Source organism: Mesoplodon mirus (assembly GCF_964341445.2).
Source record: "Mesoplodon mirus genome assembly, chromosome: 1".
Classification (NCBI taxonomy): Eukaryota; Metazoa; Chordata; class Mammalia; order Artiodactyla; family Ziphiidae; genus Mesoplodon; species Mesoplodon mirus.
Window position 1 is genome coordinate 13,646,393 of NC_138976.1, and position 20,765 is coordinate 13,667,157.

Consider the following 20,765-nt stretch of genomic DNA (forward strand, 5'->3'; position numbering starts at 1 on the left):
CATACTCCTTCTATTTTCTTTTATTTCCAATCTTTTTTTTAAATTAATTTTTATTGGAGTATAGTTGCTTTGCAATGTTGTACTCCTTCTATTTTCTTTCTCAGCTGATGACCTCTTATTGAGAAAACATACCCCACCAGTGGGAACTTCCTCATCTTCCTACCACCAAGGCAACAAAACTACCCATACCTACATGCATCTTCTCTCCCTTCTGACGGAGAAAGTGTCCCATCCCTCTTAACAACAGACAATCTTTCCTCTTTTTTACTAATCTCATCTCCTTGTCTTCTCAAGGACCAAAAGAACTAAGCCATGATTTGTCTCTCCACTCTGCTCTTGAATATTTTCTGTTGCTTTGATTACTAGCTTTGAGGTTTATTGCACTTGCTTCTCCATTTCCTGGTTGGAAGCTACAGGTGAAATTTTTTTAAACTTATTTTTTAAAGTTCATTTATTAGGTACTAGGGGAGGAAACTGTGGGAGGCAATTTCAAATCTTTACCCAAATGTCTCCCTCCCATTCAGTCTTCAATCTATAATCTAGCATTTGTCCCAGCCACTCCTTAACTGCTCTTGTCAAGCTTATTATCATCATGTTGTCAATCTAAAGCACTTCTCTGTGCTCATCTTTCTTCATGTCTCAGCAACATTCAGCATAGCTGACCACTTTCTCTTTTGAAATCTTCCCTGGGCTTCTGCAACCTACTATTTCCTGGTTTTCTCCTACTTTGCTGGCCTCTCTTTCTCAGTTTTCTTAACTGGCTCCTCTTCATGCTCTTCCAAACCCCTGCCTGAGTGAGCTAGTTGATTCTGGTGGAATTAAATATTATTTTTATGCTGATGGATCCAAAATTTATACCTCTAGGACAGATCTCTTGAACTCCAGACTCATATTTCTGATTCTCTTCTTGGTTGTCTCACAGACATTCAAACTCAGCATTCTGAGTTCTCCCATTTTCCAAAACAATACTACCATCCAACCACTTACTCCAGCCAGAAGCTTGAGGATTATCCAATCCATTAGAGAGTGCTGCTGATTCTACTCCCAAAGCTGATCTGTCTATTCCACATCTACCACCTAAATACAGGCCACCAACATTTCTAAGGCAATAGCCTTCTAACATGTCCCTTTATCTCTATTTTGCCCTGCTTCAAATCATTCTCCATCCAGCATCAAAAATAATCTTAATATATAAACCCCTGCTTAAAAGTTGTCAGTGGCTTTCCACTGCACCTGGAATAAAATCCAAACCCCAAGGCCCTGTGCCATCTCTCCCCTCCCCATCTCTCCAAACTTTTACCTGGGCTATCCTCCAGTCATACTGATCTTCTTTCTGTCTCTCAACTCACCAGGGTCTTTCCATCTAAAAGTACAAGCTGCTCCCTCTCCCTCAGGCCTTTCTTCACATGACTAATCCTCTCCTGCCTTTGCCTTCAGCTTATATGTCACTTCCTCAGAGAGCCATTCCTTTACACCACTTTCCAAAAAGGGGGTCCTCCTCTGTTACTTTATCTGGGTTTACTTGTTTTTTTGTCTATCTTCTCTCCACTAAAACACAAGCTGCACGAAGGCCAGTACCTTATGTCTTGATCACCATTATATCTTTAGTGCCAGATACAGTGCCTGGCTCACAGTACATGCCTAATGAATATTTGATGAGTTCACTGATTTATGGTGCCATTGTCTATGCAAATTTTAATAGCATTATAAAGTTCATAATAAATATATTTTTTCTGGATAATTTCTGAAAATAAATTCCTCTCCCACCCAAATTTAGTTTTTTAAAAATATGTCACCTCACCTAAACTGAATCTCTCAAAAGCTTCCTGTCTGTCCTGAGCAGTTACTGGCTGACCTTCCAAACTTTCCAGTGAACGGAGGTGAAAAATGGTGAACTGGAGGTAATGAGGAAGGCTCACAACTGGATTTTCAGCTAGGATCACAGAAGTCAAATCTTGAAGTGGTTTCAATTTGCTTACATCTTGGAGCTGAAATGATAGGTAATATTATAATTGGTATAACTGAATTTAAAAATCATAAACATCAAGATGTTAAAACAAATAAATAAATAAATAAAATAAAAATCATAAACATACCTAAGGGAAGTAATAAATCAAGGAAATTGCTATTAACATGGCAAGGAACCTATTCATGAAACCTATTATCCAAAAGTAGTGATTTGAAGGGTGGAAAAGAAAGGAATATTTGAGAATCTAAAATGTATCAAGGGCAATATTAGGCATTTTCCATATACCATTTTATCTGTGACTCCTCACAAAAACCTATGATATAAGAACCATCTTAATTTTCTAGATGATGAAACTGAGGTCCAAAGAATTTAGGTGACTTGCTCAAAGCTCAGAGGTTATATGTGAATGAAATAGGATTTGAATTCAAGACTGTGAGACTCTAATCCTATTATCTTTTCAGTATGCTGACTGAACAAATCAAAAATATAAATGGCTATAAAAAAGGAGTCTGGTAAATCTTCAGGTAACAGTTATACTTGATAGTTAAAAGAAATAAGGATATGTAGAGACACTCACGGTTCTGAAGTAAGATTTTTATATTTACCCAAAGAGGGATTTTAAAAGGTTGAGAAACACTACTACCAATAGCTAGTATAAATAAATCTCTCCCAAGTGGATGTGCCCTCTTACTGAAGCCAATGTCAAATATGAACTGGGATGAGAAGGTCTTATAAAATTAGAAATAATAATAAATATTTAATAAATGATTTTCCTGTTAACAGTCCTATCTAGGGATCAACTACCTTTGGAACATGTGTGGCAAATTTTAAATAGATTCATGGCTACCTCCTCCCATCACACCATAAGCTCCAAGAGCTCCAAGGTGATGCTGTGTAACATGGCATGGGGCTTGGGCTCTGAGGCTCTTGGGCTGTCACAGTGACATGGTAGAGTCACCTAACCAGATCTTTATAAAGATGAAATGAGAAAGCATAAACATTGCACAGCATTAAACAAATGTTATTTATTATTATTGGCTTCTACTGGTGAAAGTTTAAAATACTAAAAACTCTAATGCTGTATTCCTTACAGTTTTTAAAGTATTTTCACATCTATCATTTCATCTGAGCCCCATACCACTTCTGTAAAGAAGGCAGGGCAGGGACTGTTTTCTCTAATTTAAACAGTGAGTTTTAGAGAGAAGAAAGATTCTCCAAAGGTCACAGAAGCAAAGTCTAGACCCATACTGGAAGTCACATCTTTTATTTTCTATTCTAAGACTTAAGTTCTTTAAATTATAGCAGGATTGTACCAATTTTAATATTTAAGTAAATTAATGTTTTTACTTTTCAATGCTTATTGAATATGTAACTGTATAAATATCACAAGGAAATCATAAAATATACTCCAGAGAAAAATACACATCATTATTAGCTTATGTGAACCACGAAAACAAAGTTGCCCTACTATAAAAAGCTAGTGATTAACACTTCTTGTAACCCCTAACACTGTAATCAAGATTAATTCAGATTAATTCAAAAGTTTGAAAAAAAAGAACTCTGCTCTAGGCATTCAGTGACATGGATTCTGGCACAAGTTGAATGACTTTGGGTAAGAGAGTTACCCTCTCTGAGATTTTACTTGAAAATGGGAATAAGACAATGGTACCTAACTCACAGAATTATAAAAATAATCCCTGCACTGTCTCCTTAACAAGAGTATTTTGAGGCTCAAATGAAATGAAAGATGGGAAAATGCTAAGAGGTCAACTTTTAGTTACCATGGAACCATGCAAAACCAGGACTGCCTATATTTAATTACCATAGAGAATACTAGGTTATGTCTGAATGTGATGTTTCGTCAAAGGACCAAGGACCTTAGAAGAAGTCCCATTTTTAAAAAAAACTTAGATTTTAATTTTTTGCTTCAACAAGTCCAAAAATTTTAAAAGTATTCTTGCTACTTTGAATAACTTACCGATGATATCTTGTTGCCTTTCAGATTGAGGACTCGCAAACATTTTAACTTCTTCCCTAACCATACTGGAATATGTTCAATTTCATTTCCCGCAAGGTTTAGCTTTTGCAGATTATGCATATTTTCTATACCTTCAATTTTGCTGGAAACCAAAGGGTAAAATCAAACTTAGTAATAAGTACAATGATAGTGCCCCTCCATTGTATTTTAAAAATAAACAGGCTTGGTTTTATGTGGAGTTACTTTCCATAATTATAATTTATAAATGAGAATTTTAAAAGAGTGGCTAGGGCTTCCCTGGTGGCGCAGTGGTTGAGAGTCCGCCTGCCGAGGCAGGGGACACGGGTTCGTGCCCCGGTCCGGGAGGATCCCACGTGCCGCGGAGCGGCTGGGCCCGTGAGCCATGGCCGCTGGGCCTGCGCGTCCGGAGCCTGTGCTCCGCGGCGGGAGAGGCCGCAACGGTGAGAGGCCCACGTACCGAAAAAAAAAAAAAAAAAAAAAAAAGAGTGGCTAAAAATAAATTTACCAGAAGAGCTCTGGTAAACTCTTCATTACTGCCTGTGCCCAGGAATCGCACCTATCTTACTATCAGACTTTAAGGTCCCACAACACAGAAGAGTCTGTCCGTAGCATTCTCACCAACCACTGTGAAGACTACTAGTGGACAGCAAGGGGAAAGCTAGGAAGTCCAACAGTACACACTGTGCCATGTGCTACAGCCCTGCGTAAGAACAAGGTGTCCTTAATTATTACCGTAAATCATCACCAAAAGATCAGCTATGCCAGCAGGATATGGCTGCCATTTTGAGCTAGTGGACCCCCAGAATGATACTGTCTTTATGAACAACATTTTTTTTTTTTTTTTTTGCGGTACGCGGGCCTCTCACTGTTGTGGCCTCCCCCGTTGCGGAGCACAGGCTCCGGACGCGCAGGCTCAGCGGCCATGGCTCACGGGCCCAGCCGCTCCGCGGCACGTGGGATCCTCCCGGACCGGGGCACGAACCCGTGTCCCCTGCATCGGCAGGCGGACTCTCAACCACTGCGCCACCAGGGAAGCCCCAAAAATATTTTAATCAGAATATTTAAGTTAATAAAACATTATCACACATATTGATGAATTTTTATTGATGAAATATTTTCCCAAGTTGATTCCAATTTAATTCCTTGGTCAATTCTCTATACTAGGCAAATATTTCCAAGCTTCTTTATTTTCAGTTTTATTTTGTTGAAATTATTTTCATCAGGATCAATTTTTTTATACATACTTTACATTAAGGATTTGATTCATTAATCACTTTTTTTCCCATTTCATTTTTGCCATATTAGAGGTTCTGCTACTGTTAGTTGTTTTGTTCTCTGGCCATTATATATACCAAGTCTTATGTGGAGGGAAAATACATAGATATAAAGATTTTCAAGATTTGATAATTGTATCATTTTGCCTATAACAAGTTTTCTATGTGCATTTTTAGCAACTGTCAGTTTTATTATGTTTATTTCTCAGAGTAATATATATTATGAAGTGGAAACAAGGTAGTGTGTATTTATTACAGCAATGAGCAAAGAACATTAGGATAAATACATAGGCTCAAAACAGGCTGAAATATCTTTAGGATCAAAATGACAGGGTTAAAACATTGTGCTTCATGCTACCTTTTTTAAGGAAATAAAGCAGTTAATCAGACTATATCTGGGAAAACTTCCTGTCAAAAATGGAACTAAGATAAAATTTGGTACTCAAAAAATGTATCTTGGGGCTTCCCTGGTGGCGCAGTGGTTGAGAGTCCGCCTGCCAATGCAGGGGAAACAGGTTCGTGCCCCAGTCTGGGAGGATCCCACATGCCGCGGAGCGGCTGGGCCCGTGAGCCATGGCCGCTGGGCCTGTGCGTCCGGAGCCTGTGCTCCGCAATGGGAGAGGCCACAACAGTGAGAGGCCCACACACCGCAAAAAAAAAAAAAAAAAAAAAAAAATGTATCTCCTTCTTTGATAATGACAGACATTATTCTGTACCTTAGTAATGCCAAAATATGACAGCTATCATATGTGAAGGACTAGACTACAAATGAATAAGGATCAAAGTGCCTGCTCTTTCAAAGGATTCTTTCAGTAACACGGCGGCATTAATCTACCTCTTTAACAAAGATGACGACCCTGCAGTGCCACCCAGAGAAGTAGTTACTTACCAGATTCTGTTATATGATAAGTTGAGCTCACATAATTTCACCAGCTTGTCTACCTTCTCAATCTTCCCTATTAGATTATGGCTGAGATTCAGTATTTCAAGTTTAACACATTTTTCCAAATTTTCGATATACTAATTGGAAACAAATGAATAAACACTTTATATAACAGATGCCTCGACGTAAGCACGACATATAAGCATGTGCTGATCAGTCACTGGAGACTAAGCCTTTACTGCTTCCCCGGAAAACCCCCTGGTGTGGCTCTCCTTGGCCAGGGGTGGCCACTCTCCCCAGGTCGCCAAACTCTCCTTGCCCCTCAGCGGACAACACTTCCTATGCACTAAGAAACTGAAGACTATCCAATGAGAATTTCCCCATCAGTCCTTTTCTCCACCTCGACTTTTCTATGCCTCTCCCTTTCTCCCCTCTTCAAAGTTCAACTAGGTACTTCCGCTCTCGCATAACCTTACCCATCTCTTCTCCTTGTGTTCCTGTATCTACAACCTCTTTCTCTCTCCTGGATCTTCCCCTCAAGTTTAAAAACAGTCACTTTTCAACAGATATTCATTTCCCACTCACTCCATGTCAGATGTGGCACTGGGCAATGGCGATATACCGGTGAACCAGACAATTTCCCTGCTGCAGGAGCCTATGTTCTACATGCTCAGTCTCCTCTATATAATACAAATCACCTCACACCCAACTTGCTTCCTACCAAGCTTTCATTTTATCACCCTTATTTGCCACCATGTTCTCATAAAAGTTGTGAATATTTGCTCACTCTGAGGCCTTCCATTCACTATTATTCTATTGGCAAGGCAATATATCTTCCACCCTTACTATGTATTCAAAAAGTTCTCTCCAAGATCACCATTCATTCATCCATTGCAACAAATACTTATCAAACATGGATTGATTATGAATCAGGAGCTGTTCTAGGTACTGGAAACATGGAAAAACAGTCGTGAATAAGGAAAACAAGGTTCTTGATTTCATTCACAGGGGAAGCCAATAAACAAATAGAGAAACAAAATTTTCAGGCACTGAAGCATATTAACAAGAAAATAAAGGTAACGTGATGTGACAGAGTGCAAGGCACCAAGAGGGCAGATTTTGTCTGCTGTGTTCACTACTATAGTACTAGTGCCTGGCACATGGTAGGTGCTAAATATCTATTGAGTGAAAGAATGAGAGGGTGTGACTGAGGAGAAGGTGGCTAACTGCAATTGGGTTGGTAAGAGAAGGCTTCACAGAGAGAGGAAGTGCGTGGAGTTGAGACCCTAATAATAAGCCAGTTGTGTGAACATCTGGGGACAGAGAATACCAGGCAGAGAAAAAAATGCAATGACCCTAAAAGAATGAACCTGGTTGGTTTGAGAAATAGAAGGAAGGGCTTTTTTAACTGCCAAATCAAATAACTTCTTCCAAGTTTTTATCCTATTTGCTGATGCAGAGACATTTTATAGCATATCCTTTCTGCCTGACGTTCTCTCAACTTTGGCCCCCGTTCATCATACTCTTGGATCTTCTATTCCAACAGCCCCTTCGGACTTTTTCACTGGGTCTGTCTCTCCCACGTGCTCACTCTCTTTCTCTGATTCCCTCTCACTATTTCTCCTCTTAATCCTAGGCATTCTTCACACTAAGCTCTAAATTCCCAGAGATCAGAAACTTAAGCTTATTGACTTCTGTATCTATTCCCACAGCCAAACATAATGCCTGGCATATAATAACCACACAGTAAAGATTTACTAACTTGATATTTCATTTTCACACCCTTTAAACTCCAGGATGTCTCCTTTTTTCCTTTTTAATTACACAAGACATAAATATATTCTAATAAAAATTTCAAACAAAACATAAAAAGCTCTCTGCATCAGGTCTCCAAGCCCCCATAAAAAATCTCACTGCTCAAAAGTAACCATTGTTAAGAGGCTGGTGTATATACATATAGGCCTTTCTATTCATTTACATCTATATATACATATATAGAAAAACAGAATTTTTAAAAATATATTTTGAGACCTTACTATACAAAATATTTTAGAATTTGTTTGTTGCATTTAAATATACTGGAACATTTTCCCACATTAATACATAGAGTTCTGGGGTTTTTTGGGTTTTGTTCTTGTCTTTTAAGAAACTTGATAGTATTTCATGGTATACTGCACCATAATTTTTTTAAGCAATCCCCTATTGACAGACATTCGGTTATTTCCAATTTTTCCACCTTAAATAATGCTTAATAAACATGACTATTCAGACACTTTTGGATATGTGTGCAAATATTAATAGATATCAAGGAGTAGAACTGCTGTGTTGGTGAGTATAAACTCAGTAAGTATAAACTCAATTGCTAGATCAAACAAATACATTTGATCTATACATCCACTAAGACCATATGAGAATACCTATTTCTCACACCTTTCTGAACACTGAAATAATCTTTTTAATTATTGTCCATCAGACATACAAGATGGAAAATGGAATCAAACTATTGTTCTATTTCACATCTCTTTGACATTAATGAAATTGAACATATTTTCATGTTAACATTAGCCATTTATAATATTTTTGTGAACAAACTGTTCATATCCTTTGCACATTTTCCATTTAGCTGTCTCTTTCTATTGAACTGTAGGTACTGTATATATTATGTGGATATTGTTACATAGGCTGGAAACACTATCTCCCAGCTTGTTGTTTTGCTTTAACTTTTTAAAAGACATCGTTCATTAAACACAACTTTTTAAGTTTTTTAAGTAAGCTAAACCTGTCAATATTTTTCTTTGTGGTATTAGGGTTGGTGTTTGCTTAGAAAGGCCTTCCCAACTCTAAGATTTAAAAATATATTCTCCTATATTCTTTCCTAATAATTTTATAGCACTTTTGTTGGTTGACTTTTGTTTCATTTTCATTAAGATTTTCAATCTTCTGGAATTAATTTTTTGACTAATGTAGTAGGCATCTAAGTTTATATTATTTCCAATTAAAAAATTAAGTTGTCATTATAATGTGCTCATGTTGTATAGTTTATGAATAAAGTAGTAAACAGTCTAGAGCAGGGATCAGCAAACTTCTGTAAAAGGCCAAATAGTAAATATTTTTGGCTTTGTGAGACAGTCTCTTTGACAGCCACTTGCCTCTGCCATTGTAGTGCAAAAACAGCCACAGACAATATGTAAACAAATGAGTGTAGCTCTGCTTCAATAAAACTTTATTAACAAAAATAGGCAGTAGGCCCAATGTGGCCTACAGGCTGTAGTTTGCTGACTCATTCTAGAGAGAATCAATAATGTGTAGGATAATAGGAGCTTATGAACTTGAAGATGTCACACTTCTGATGGAGAACTTTTACTAGAAGCAATAAAAGATCTGCAACAAATTCGGTGATATTAGGGTGCTGTAAATCTAATATACTCTTTTAAAAAAATTTTAAAGCACATAGAAATTAAAAACAATGTCTGTATTCAGAAATGTTGGTAACCTACCCTAAATTTCTTGCCACCATCTTTAGAAAGTGAAAGGTTCAGAGATTTTACCAAAGCCAAATTGTCCTGTTTAGTAAGTTTTTTAACCAGGGCCTCGGTAATATATCGAACTCCTTCATGTGAATCAGCTTCTGAAATTACACAAACAGATCATTATCAGTAGAAGAAGACACGAATACTTTGAAAAGCAAATTGTCTTGATGTTATATAACAACAAAAAAAATTTAAGCCATGCAAATGTAAAAACAGCTGGCTAGTTCTAATTGCAACGTTTTAATAATAATATTTTACTTTATGTAGCATTTCATAATAATGACAATAACAGTTATACTCTATAAATATTGTGTGCAAGCTTTGTGCTAAATACTTTACATTTAAAAATTTAATCTAGGGACTTCCCTGGTGGTGCAGTGGTTAAGAATCTGCCTGCCAATGTAGGGAACACGGGTTCGAGTCCTGGTCCGGGAAGATCCCACATGCCGCGGAGCAACTAAGCCTGCGCGCCACAGCTACTGAGCCCACGTGCTGCAACTACTGAAGCCCGTGCGTCTAGAGCCCATACTCTGCAACAAGAGAAGCCACCGCAAATGAGAAGCCCACGCACCGCAACGAAGAGTAGCCCCCGCTCGCCACAACTAGAGAAAGCCTGCGTGCAGCAATGAAGACCCAACGCAGCCAAAAATAAGATTAATTAATTAATTTAAAAAGTTTAATTTGTACAACAAACTTTTGGGATAGAAATTACTGTTCCCCTTTATAAAAGAAATTATAATAATTTATTCAAGACCTTGCAGCTAGAAATGTGCAAATCTAGGACTTGAACCTAGGCAGATGAAACTAAAACTTATACTTTTAATTATATGCAGCACTGAGGTTTTTAACAGTATTTTAATGTTAGCTATTTTAAAAATATATATATATTGGCATTATTTGTTTGTTTTTTAAAATTCTTATCTACAGTTCAAAAACACTGGAATTCTTAAAAATCCTCTTGTGGTGCTCCAAGGACAATGGTGCTTCAAGGACAAAGAATGACCCTCTTTCAGAAAGTTTCAGCGTTATACCCCATTATACCCTCTACTGACTCTTAATCGCCTTCCCCACCATGTTGCCATGGTTACGAAATTCCTGAGCCCACCTGGGCGACGCCCACCTGGGCTACAGGGCCTGTCCCAAATAAGGAAAGGCATCTGCCCTTTCCCACTTCCACCCTATAGAAGGAAGGTAGATGTGCCTCGACCAATCAGTAAATGAAATTTTCACCTCGGACCATTCCTTTGTTTTCTGGCTATAAAAGCTGATCGATAGCACATGTTTGGGCTCGACTCTCCCAGACTACTAGGAAGTCGGCCCGCTGTTCTGGCAGCAACCCTTCCCTCTAATAAATTCTATCTTCTTTACACTCTGCCTTGAGTCTGGAAATTCTTTTCCAACCCACGTTCAGACCACGACACCTCTTTTCCTATTTCTTTTTTACGGTAGGAAACTCAAATATGTTGCTCTTTTAAATATAGAGGATCATAACATATTTTATAGAAATAAAGTACTAACTTAGTGGATAGCACACCCTATCTTAAGACCTTCCTGGATATTGCAGTCACAGCTTGTTAAAGCCATGTTAGTATAGCACAGGGAACTCTACTCAGTACTCTGTAATGGCCTATATGGGAAAAGAATCAAAAAAACAGTGGATGTATGTATATGAATAACTGATTCATTTTGCTGTACACATGAAACTAACACAACATTGTAAATCAACTATACTCCAATTAAAAAAATTATTTTAAAGAAAGCTATGTTAAATTCTGCAAAAGCATCCAATAAAAGAAAATTGCCTCTTGGTTCTTTCTTTATGAATCAAAGATAATTAATCCTGGGTTCAGATCCAGGCTGTGGGCCAAAGTTTCCCTATGATTACTTATAATAAGTTAATATTACATTTATTTTGGTTCAAAATAAAATAATTTTAAAAATTTGGGCCATTCTAGGAAAGAACATATTCTAAAATATTAATCAAATTAGAAATAACAATGTACCAACAGGCAGCAAGGGTACAGTCAACTCAAGGCTGATAATGTTTATTAATAAACACTGATCAATATTCAGGTCAACAGTTTGATGACTGTGATTTCATGACTTAGCAAAGAAATCACAAAGTTTTCTTTCACACTTAATCACATTATAGATTCCCAGACTAACAGAATGCTTTTAAGAAAAAATAAAAACCTTGGTGGAACATTTATATCTCCCTTATGTGGAAATCAGTCCATTCACAGATTGCTAATAAGCAAGATGCTAATAAGCAGACTGGAATAGCCCAGGGGTGGATAGCATTTTTATACTGAATTAAGGCACTCCATTCTGAAGTGAACAGATATGCCCTCCCCCCAGACAAGGATTATGGTAAATTTGGCATAAGAGCTTTAAGGCACTCTCCCACCACAGGAAATAAAGCTTCCTCTTTCAGGAAACTCCCTTCTCCTAACCCTTTCAGACATCTTCACCCTCACCCAGAAGCCTCCAGCCTCCACTGTCCCTACACAATTTCTGTCAATAAAAACAATGGTTCAAGTTAGTAGTTGGATATATGTTACATTTGGACCAAAAATGTAAGCTGAATATTTTCCATCTGTACTTAAGAGTATTTGGTGAAATTCTTAGATTAAAAGCAATACCTTGATGGTCTTGGTAGTCCAAAAGCACAGTGTTTTCACCTATAATCTCAACTTGCTCATACCACTGTCTTCCAGAATGAAAAGGTAGAGTCTCGGATCCACTTAAAGGTGAAAGTGACCTAGATCTCATATTGGACGTAAGAGATGATGGACTAGGAGAGTGAGATGATGGTGGCATCTTTGCTTTGGAAATTTTTTGCTGAGGACCTTTCTTCATTGCAAGAATAAAGCCAGGTATCCATCAAAACCTGTAAGAGTTTCCAGTATATTTAACAAGGTTAATTTTTAGAGCTATCAAACTATTTATTTCTAGAATTTTCAATACTACAAAGTTATAAACTCAGAAGTTATAGATGCTAGAACCTAAACTACTCCAAGGTGATGGGAGAAGACACTATTTCAGACATTGCTGATTACTTTACCAGAGGGAAAAGAGACCTCTTGAGGGTCCTGTACTGACACATACTCCAGACAGAAGCCTTACCTGTCATTACAGTTCTCAGTTTATTTGGCCAAACTGGTCACAATGTCTCTTCTACCCATAAGGGGTCCTAGATTGCAGGAAGGTGGAAATATTTGGCAACCAGCAGTATTTCATACTGATAATGAAATATAGGGGCAGTCTCTCCTTCCTGAAACAGTTTTTTCCTTTGGCTTCTGGGACACCATACTCTCCTGGTATCCTCCCGTCTCCCTGGCCACTCCTTGGCCTCCTTTGCTGGCCAAGGCTCTCTTATTCAATCTTTAAATGTCAGAGCTCCTCAAGTCTCTTCTGGTCTTTCTAATCTTAATTTAGACAATCTAATGCACACCCATGGTTCCCAACGCCACCTGTATACTAATATTTATATTTTCAATCCAACCTTTCTCCGAGTTCCAGACACCTATTCCCAACTGCTACCTGATATCTCATTGGCATCCTGAATCAACATGTCCAAATTGAATTTATCATTTCTCTCACTCCTTCCTCATTTTCTTCCCATCCTGTTCCTCCTCCAGTGTTCCCTAACTATGAACAATGCTCTTGGGAATAAGACAGAAACCTGGGAGTCATTCTTGATGCTTCCCTTTCCCTTTTTCCCATAACCAAACAATCACCAAGTTTTGTCAATTCGACCTCCTAAATATCTCTCAAAATAGTCCATTCTTTCCATCTCCACTGTCGTCTACTCTAATCCACACCCTCATCAAACTACTAATAATAGCTTCTAACTGATCTGTCTACAAGCTCTCTTGCCTTCCTCCTCCATCACTACATTGCAGCCAGACTGATCTATTTTAAAAGTTAATCTATCTGTCTGTAATAAATGAAATATTTAACATGACCTATGAGGTCCCCCATGATACAGCCTTGTCTCTAGCCTCACATCTGTCACTGGTTCCCTCAACTCTGTGGCTCCAGCCATACGGACCTCTACATCTAATTTCTTCTGCTGTAAATGCTTGTCCTCAGTCTTGTCTTTTCCTTTTTAAAAACTTTTCAGAAATTCTCTCCATATAATCTGGATATTAACCCTAATCAGATATATGATTTGCAAAAATTTTCTCCCATTCTGTGGTTTCCTTTTTACTCTGTGATACTGTCTTTTGATGCTCATTTAAAACTTTTTAAGAAGTCCCATTTGTCTATGTTTTCTTTTGTTGCCTGTGCCTTTGGTGTCATATCCAAGAAGTCACTGCCAAATCCAATGCCATGAAGCTTTGCCCTACGTTTTCTTCTAAGAGGTTTATAATTTTAGCTCTTACATTTAGGTCTTTGATCCATTTCGAGTTAATTTTTATATATGGTATTAGGTAAAGGTCCAAATTCATTCTTTTGCATGTGGATATCCAGTTTTCCCAGCACGATTTCTGAAGACTTCCCTTTCTCCATTGAATGATCTTGGTACCCTTGTCAAAAATCATTTGACCAAATTCCTTTACTTGTTATGTAAGAAAATTAAGGCCCAGAATGGTAAATGACTTGGTCAGACACAATGCTAGCTGGCATCAGTTCTCCTCTCAAATTAATTTGTGAGTCAAATCACATAATTAATCTAGTAGAATGTAAGTTCCATGAAAGTAGGGATATTGTTCACTGATGTATTCCAGGCCTAGAACAGAGCCTAAAAGATAGTAGATAATTACTACTTATGGAATGATTTATTCATAAAGAACCTGGAACCAATAAAATGCTATTTAGTACTTCAGCCATAGGATATCTTCATGAGTAGTATTAGTTCTCAATACCAAGAGCCCTAACTTACAAGTTAGGTTTATGCAAAAAAGATTTTCATGTTATACAATTGCTCTTATAAGTACATTGCATAAATTATAAATTTGACAAACTTTTAGACCAAAAAATCTTATAAGAAGCATAGGTCTTGAACAAAGCTGCATTAACAATGATTCTATTTTTGCTCAATATCCACAATCTCCCCTACTCTCACTACTTAAAATGTGAAGATAAAACACAAATTCTTTTTTTAGAAAAGTAGTTTGCAATCCAGAGTTTTTGGATAGCTCCAATCTTGATGCCAGGGACTTCCCTGGTGGTCCAGTGGTTAAGACTCCATGCTTCCACTGCAGGGTCCGCGGGTTTGATCCCTGATTGGGGAACTAAGATCCCACATGCTGCGTACAGCATGGCCAAAAAAAAAAAAAGAGAAAGAAATAATAATAATAAATCGTAGCTTAAAAAAAAGAAATCTTATTTTAATTTTTTTTGTTGTTGGCTGTGCCGCATAGTGTGGCAGCGTGTGGATCTTAGTTCCCCAACCAGGGATCGAACCCGCGCCTGCTGCATTGGAAGCATGAAGTCTTAACCACTGAACCACCACGAAAGTCTAAAAAAAATCTTAATGCCATATAAATTGGTATTAGAAAGAGATATTATAGTGGTTTGATGTGTGAACATCTTCATATATAATAAATACACCTTCACAGGTATGTACATGGGTATTATTATACAGGCTGGGATTTTAAAGAAACTTATTTTTTAAATGCTTAGAACACATACAATATATGTAAAGGAGGGCTGCCATTAATATATCGAATCAATTAACCAACATTTAACAGATGTTAGTACCTTTCAATGACTATATAGTCATTCTAGGAATGCTGATCTTGCCCAAAACATTTCTGGAATTCCTCTTTGGGTCCTGCTTTCAGAATTAATTTATAATTCTCACAGGAAAACTAGATTCATCACTTCAACTACATTTTGTTCTTATTTTCCCAGTTTGATTGTTAACTTTACGATGTGCCAAATATTGTGATAAGCTCTTGTATGTATCATCACATTAGAAGGATTAAACAAAACAACTCTATGAAATAGGTGTTATTATCTCCCATTTTAAAGATTAAGAGGTTAAATAATTTGTTCAAAGTCCCATAACTAATTGGTTAAGCCAAGACTTGAATCTTGATCTGATTCCAAAGCCCATGACTTCATTACCATGTCATACTGCTGACTGAGTTTTCTGGAGGCCAGATCATGTTTGATTCACTCTGCAGGGCCTAGGATAGTGCCTTAGACAAAACAGATCATAAACAAGTGCCACTAAACAACCTTGGTTAATGGACGACATACACTATAAAAACTATTCCTGAAGGAAAAACAGAAAATTTAATACAAAAATAGCATCACTGAACTCATGATCTAGCTTCTTAAGGTGACGAGTTTGAAGGTAACAAAAACCTGCGAAATTTTTAAAAAGTGACTATTATTTCACAGGTATACAGTACAACATGGCCAACTACCTTGTTCCAATAGTCTAGGTCACTTTAAAGTGCAAATCTATTTCTTTACTTTCTCTTTCACTTTTTCATGTCATATCATCCCCATAGGTCAGAAAAGCTTTCCCCCAATTCACGTACCTGCTATTTATGCCACAGCCACAAGGTTTTGGGTCTTAATTTCAGAAGCGTGGTAAACAATTTTTGTCTCACCATTCTGCCAAGGCAAAAAGTCTCTTAGTAATACTCCTCATTCTGTGTTAAGCTGCACTGGTGTGCTCTTTCTAAATAATAATATACTCAAGGTTGAGAAGAGCTAAGAGGCATGTACTTTAATAGTATAATTTAATTCATTCCTGAATTAAATATAGTTTTCATAAAGGCAAGAGATTTAAAAGATAAAAGAGGAGAGGCACAGGGCCCAGTTCCCACTTGTACATGTCTTTCTCTATCCCATAGCATGATAGAAAATTATAATATTAGAATGATAGTATGGTACATGTTACAGAGATATAGCTTACATATTTTTTTAGTTTCTTGGTTTAAAAATGCACATCCTATATTTTTATGCAATGCAATTATTCTGTATCCTGCACCTTAGTCTTATCTCTAAATTCTTAAAATATTGAACCATCCTGAATTCCTCTCAGAACATCCTAATAACCAAGACTCTTTGGGCCTCACTAGAATATCATGCAGTCCTTTGTTACCTCACCTGATTAGAAAAACTCTGCCTTACTCATTTATAGAGTTAAAGAAATATATTAGAATGGATTCCAGAAATTGAAATCAACTCTTTCCTTTAATGAATTGTAACCTGAAAGATTAAATGATGGTTCCAAAGTCACAGTGCATTGCCAGACCCCCTCCCTTGGTTGCCATAGCTCCTGTAAAGCCTGGACATAGGATCTCATACAACAGCTAACTCAGTGAAATGAGGTTAGGGATTTACTGTGCTTGAGAAAGGCTGGCATTATTTCAGAGACTATCACCTGGGGGTAGTGACACCTTGAACCACAATTTAAAGAGACAGATACGGATGTTGTTTGACCTAGGCTGTAGTTTGCAATAATATAAACAAAGACTAAGCAATAGAAAAGAGAAGATAGAGCTGAGATGTAGGGTTAGAGTGTGTGAAGGGCAGGATAAAGAGAAAACAAAACAAGCAAAACAAGTCCAGAGCTGGAGACACATTTTGAAGGTCCAGAAGGTAGTCTGCAGAGTACGGAAAGCTGTTGGATGATGTGATCATCCGAATCATATGACCGGGCATCCTGTCATTCTCAGACTCAGATACTTGCCTTGATCTAACAATCCCCTCCATCACAGCTTAGTAGAGACCGCACCTCCACCTCTATCCAGCCTTTCCCAACATTCCTAACTTTCCACCTTCTTCTCTGATCTTTTCCAATGAAGCAGACCTCAATAATTCTCAAACCTTCCTTCTCTCTTCCCAGCCACTCCAATAGGCAAATATCCATCCCCATTTCTTGACCTCCAAATCCTCTCCACTGCATCCCTTAGCCCTTTAATCACATCTCAGTACTTTCCCTACAATTCGACTTCATCCCATACCCTCACCCATTTAAACATATTACTCTCTAACTAGTCCTTTCAAATATCCTGACTCCTATTCCTCTCCAATGGCAATTCTCCATCCTGTGCTCATCAACCTCTGCCTCCCGTCCTTCATCCTATTCCGATTGCCAAATTCTCCCACAAATTCTGTTCCAATTTCCTAACACTGTATTAGTCTCCTCCATTTCTCTATAGTTCTTTCCAGTACCCTGACTCAACACTTCTATATCCATCTTGATTTCCCAAACTGCTCATCACAGCAAATATTCTAACATCCTAATCCATTCCAATACTCTGACTTCTAATTAACCCCTCTTCAAACAAAATAATCAAACCTCCACCCATTCCTCTTCATCTCAACCCAACTGCCTATCTACTTGCCTTTCTCTTCCAACACCCTGACATCTGTGTCCCTCTGCATCCTATTAACATCCTGAACTCTCCTCTCACATCTCTCTCCATTCTACTCAGGTACCCAAAAAACCAAGCTCCCCATCCCTTTCCAGTATTTTATTTATTCAGTCATCCAATTTTATTCGGCAACTTTTATGCACCAAGAACTGTGTTAGGCTCTAAGAATACAGGGCTGAGAAGGCAGGGTTTCTACACTCAAGACGCACAACAGGATTAGGTCTCTGCACCAAATAGCATCCTTTACAACACCTTACAATTAGAATTAAATGATTATTTGTGAAACGACTTGATTATCGCTTGTTTCTCCTTCTAGAGTTTATGCTACAAGACAGTAAGGACTCTATCTGTTTATTGTTTGGTGCACAAGAAATATTTGTTGAATGAGTGAAGAAAGGACTGTGCTAAGCACTCTAAAGACATTACCAAATTTCAGTTCTCGCAGATGGTGTGTAAGGTCAAAATTATTAACCTCATTGATAAGCGACAGGGTATCATTGAGAATTAAGAGCTTGGACTCTGGAACTAAGCAACCTGAGTTCAAATGTTAATTTTCCACTTTCTGTGTGACACAGGCAAATTATTTAACCTCTCTGATCCACAGTTTCATCACTTTTGAAATGGGGATGAAAACCTCATACAAGTTATTTTAAATTCTAAATCAGTTAACGCAAAGGACTAAAGGACTCAGAACTGAATCTGGCACACAGTGTACACTCGAAAGTAATTAGCGACTATTTTTTACAAACAAGAAAACATTTGCTCGGGAAGGTTAAGGACCACGCCCAAATCTCAGAGCCGGTAACAAAGGTGGCCGAATCAAGACGTGAAGCCAAGTTTTGACTTCAAAATGCACCTGTCCCTTAACCATTATACAACAAAGTATTTGCTCTTCCCCTCCTTCAAATATTTCTTCCCAATACCCTAACTCTCATTTTTCTCCATGTACTGTATTCCGCCCGATCCCAGGACGCCCGTCAGGATACCCAAACCATCCTGTACCCCTGTCATTCCCCGCATACACCCGGCACACCTCCTCCCTCCTCCGCTCGGTGGCGGGACCCCATCTTCCTCCACGCCGCACCCCACCCCTGACCTCCTCATTTCCCATCCAAACCTCCCTCCATCCTCCTCCTCCCCACGCCCGTTCCGGGCCCTCCCCTCCTTCCCATCCAATCCCAATTCCCAGGCACACGCCCCCGCCCCGAATCCATCCCACGCGGGAAGGTTCAGGCCTTCCCGCCTTCGCCCCTCACCCCCACCGCTCCGTCTGGATGCCGGAGAACGGCCTCAACCAGGGCCACTCACCACGGAGGAGCCGGGCCGAGCGAGCTCGCGGGCCGACGCCGGACGGAGAGGCGCTGGTCGCTCCCTTCAGGCGCTTAGCGGCGCGGCGGCCATTTTGTTGTGTTGTGCCGGTTGCCGAGGGGCAGTGCGTGCGGCGTGGGCGGGGCCTGCTGCGGTCGCGCCCCTCCCCGGAGCATGGGGGCGGGGCCGGGCTTCCCGCCGCCTAGGACGCAGAGGGCCGCGGGCGCGCAAAGGCGCGCGGGAGTCGGCGGGAGAGGAGGTTCCCTGTGGCAGCTGGCTAGAGGCCTAGCGCTTTTCTCTGAGGCGAAGCGGCCGCCTCACGGCCAGGCTTCGACTCGCTCCGTGGGGGCTGGGCCTGAGGACGACCTAAGAGACCGATGTGGCGCTGTCGCCAAGCTCCCGTACTTCCAGTGCCAGCCGTCTGGGTTTGAACTAGTGTGCCTCGCCCCACGCTCCTCCTTCTCGAGGCCCATTTCTGAGGCGAATTCTCTGCTTCAGGGGCCAGACGTGGATAAACCGCTGAGGGGACGCAGCTTGGGCTCCAGCTGCCCCCGAGGTTAAGGGAGAGAGAGCAACCTGGGAGTCCTGGCAGAGACTAGTGCTCTGGTTGTGAGAGGGAAGCCAAAGCCAGAAGCGGTTGAAGAAACTTCGGTTGGGGCTCGCCTGGAAGGGCTGCATTTCACCACGTATATTCAACAGATAGTTTAAGAGAATTTAGAACATACTGTGCTGGATGCCAGGGAAATACAGTGAATTCTTTTAAAAAACGTTGTCGCCGAGGACACCATTCCTGCACTCCAGCCTCCCATTTCCAAGTTGGTACCCTGGACAGTGTCACCATCAGTGGTTGCACCATCTCCAGAAATCGCCAACGCAGGCACCACCTCTCCCTTACCATAGTTCTCCAATCTTAACAGCTTGCTTGCTCGGAAGACCCCCGTCCCAGCACAATTCACTTCACTGTGACCTCCAATCCCTTGTTCTTACCGTTTTTTCACAGTTCATGGCCCATCTGTGTAACACTATTTTAGGAATTTCCCCTGTCTGTGCCTCAGTTTCCTCATCTGTGAAATGGGATAATCCTACCTACTTCCCACAGTTATCCTGACAGTTATAAATGTCCATGTATGTGAAAGAACTTAGAACAGTTCTAAGTTCTCTCACATGCCCTATAATATGCTCTCAATATGTTTCAGTTATTTTAGCATTAGGCAAAGGTTTCCCAGAAGAAGTGACGCCTCTTCCTAAGTCCTGGAAGAAGCAAAGAACTTAGTTCAAGGAGTATGGGAGTGGGGAAGAATTTGCTTGGCAAAGGGAACAACTTCTGCAAACCCCAGGAGGAGGGGGAAAAAAGAGCTTGGCAATGAGCTGGACGTTAAGCAGATCAGGATACAGCCAAAAATCTGGAGTGTAGAAGCTAAAGCAGGAAGAGGGACCTTATGAACCATATTAGG

The 20,765-nt window shown here is 39.4% G+C and overlaps 1 protein-coding gene across 4 annotated transcripts in view; it reads right to left on the reverse strand.

Moving 5' to 3' along the window:
* Positions 1-19,427, reverse strand: part of CNTRL (centriolin) — an 84,473-nt gene extending 65,046 nt beyond the window's left edge. For 3 of the 4 annotated variants that reach the window (XM_082615068.1, XM_082615069.1, XM_082615066.1), the window contains exons 1-7: positions 19,312-19,427; positions 16,156-16,231; positions 12,298-12,545; positions 9,623-9,753; positions 6,132-6,262; positions 3,948-4,089; positions 1,802-1,988 (exon numbers count right to left, since the gene is read on the reverse strand). In XM_082615068.1, the coding sequence (XP_082471194.1) occupies positions 1,802-1,988; positions 3,948-4,089; positions 6,132-6,262; positions 9,623-9,753; positions 12,298-12,514 (808 nt within the window). In that variant the 5' untranslated portion in view covers positions 12,515-12,545; positions 16,156-16,231; positions 19,312-19,427. The remainder of the gene's footprint in view (positions 1-1,801; positions 1,989-3,947; positions 4,090-6,131; positions 6,263-9,622; positions 9,754-12,297; positions 12,546-16,155; positions 16,232-19,311) is intronic. The other variant, XM_082615067.1, reaches the window with a different exon arrangement.
* Positions 19,428-20,765: the final 1,338 nt, after the last annotated feature.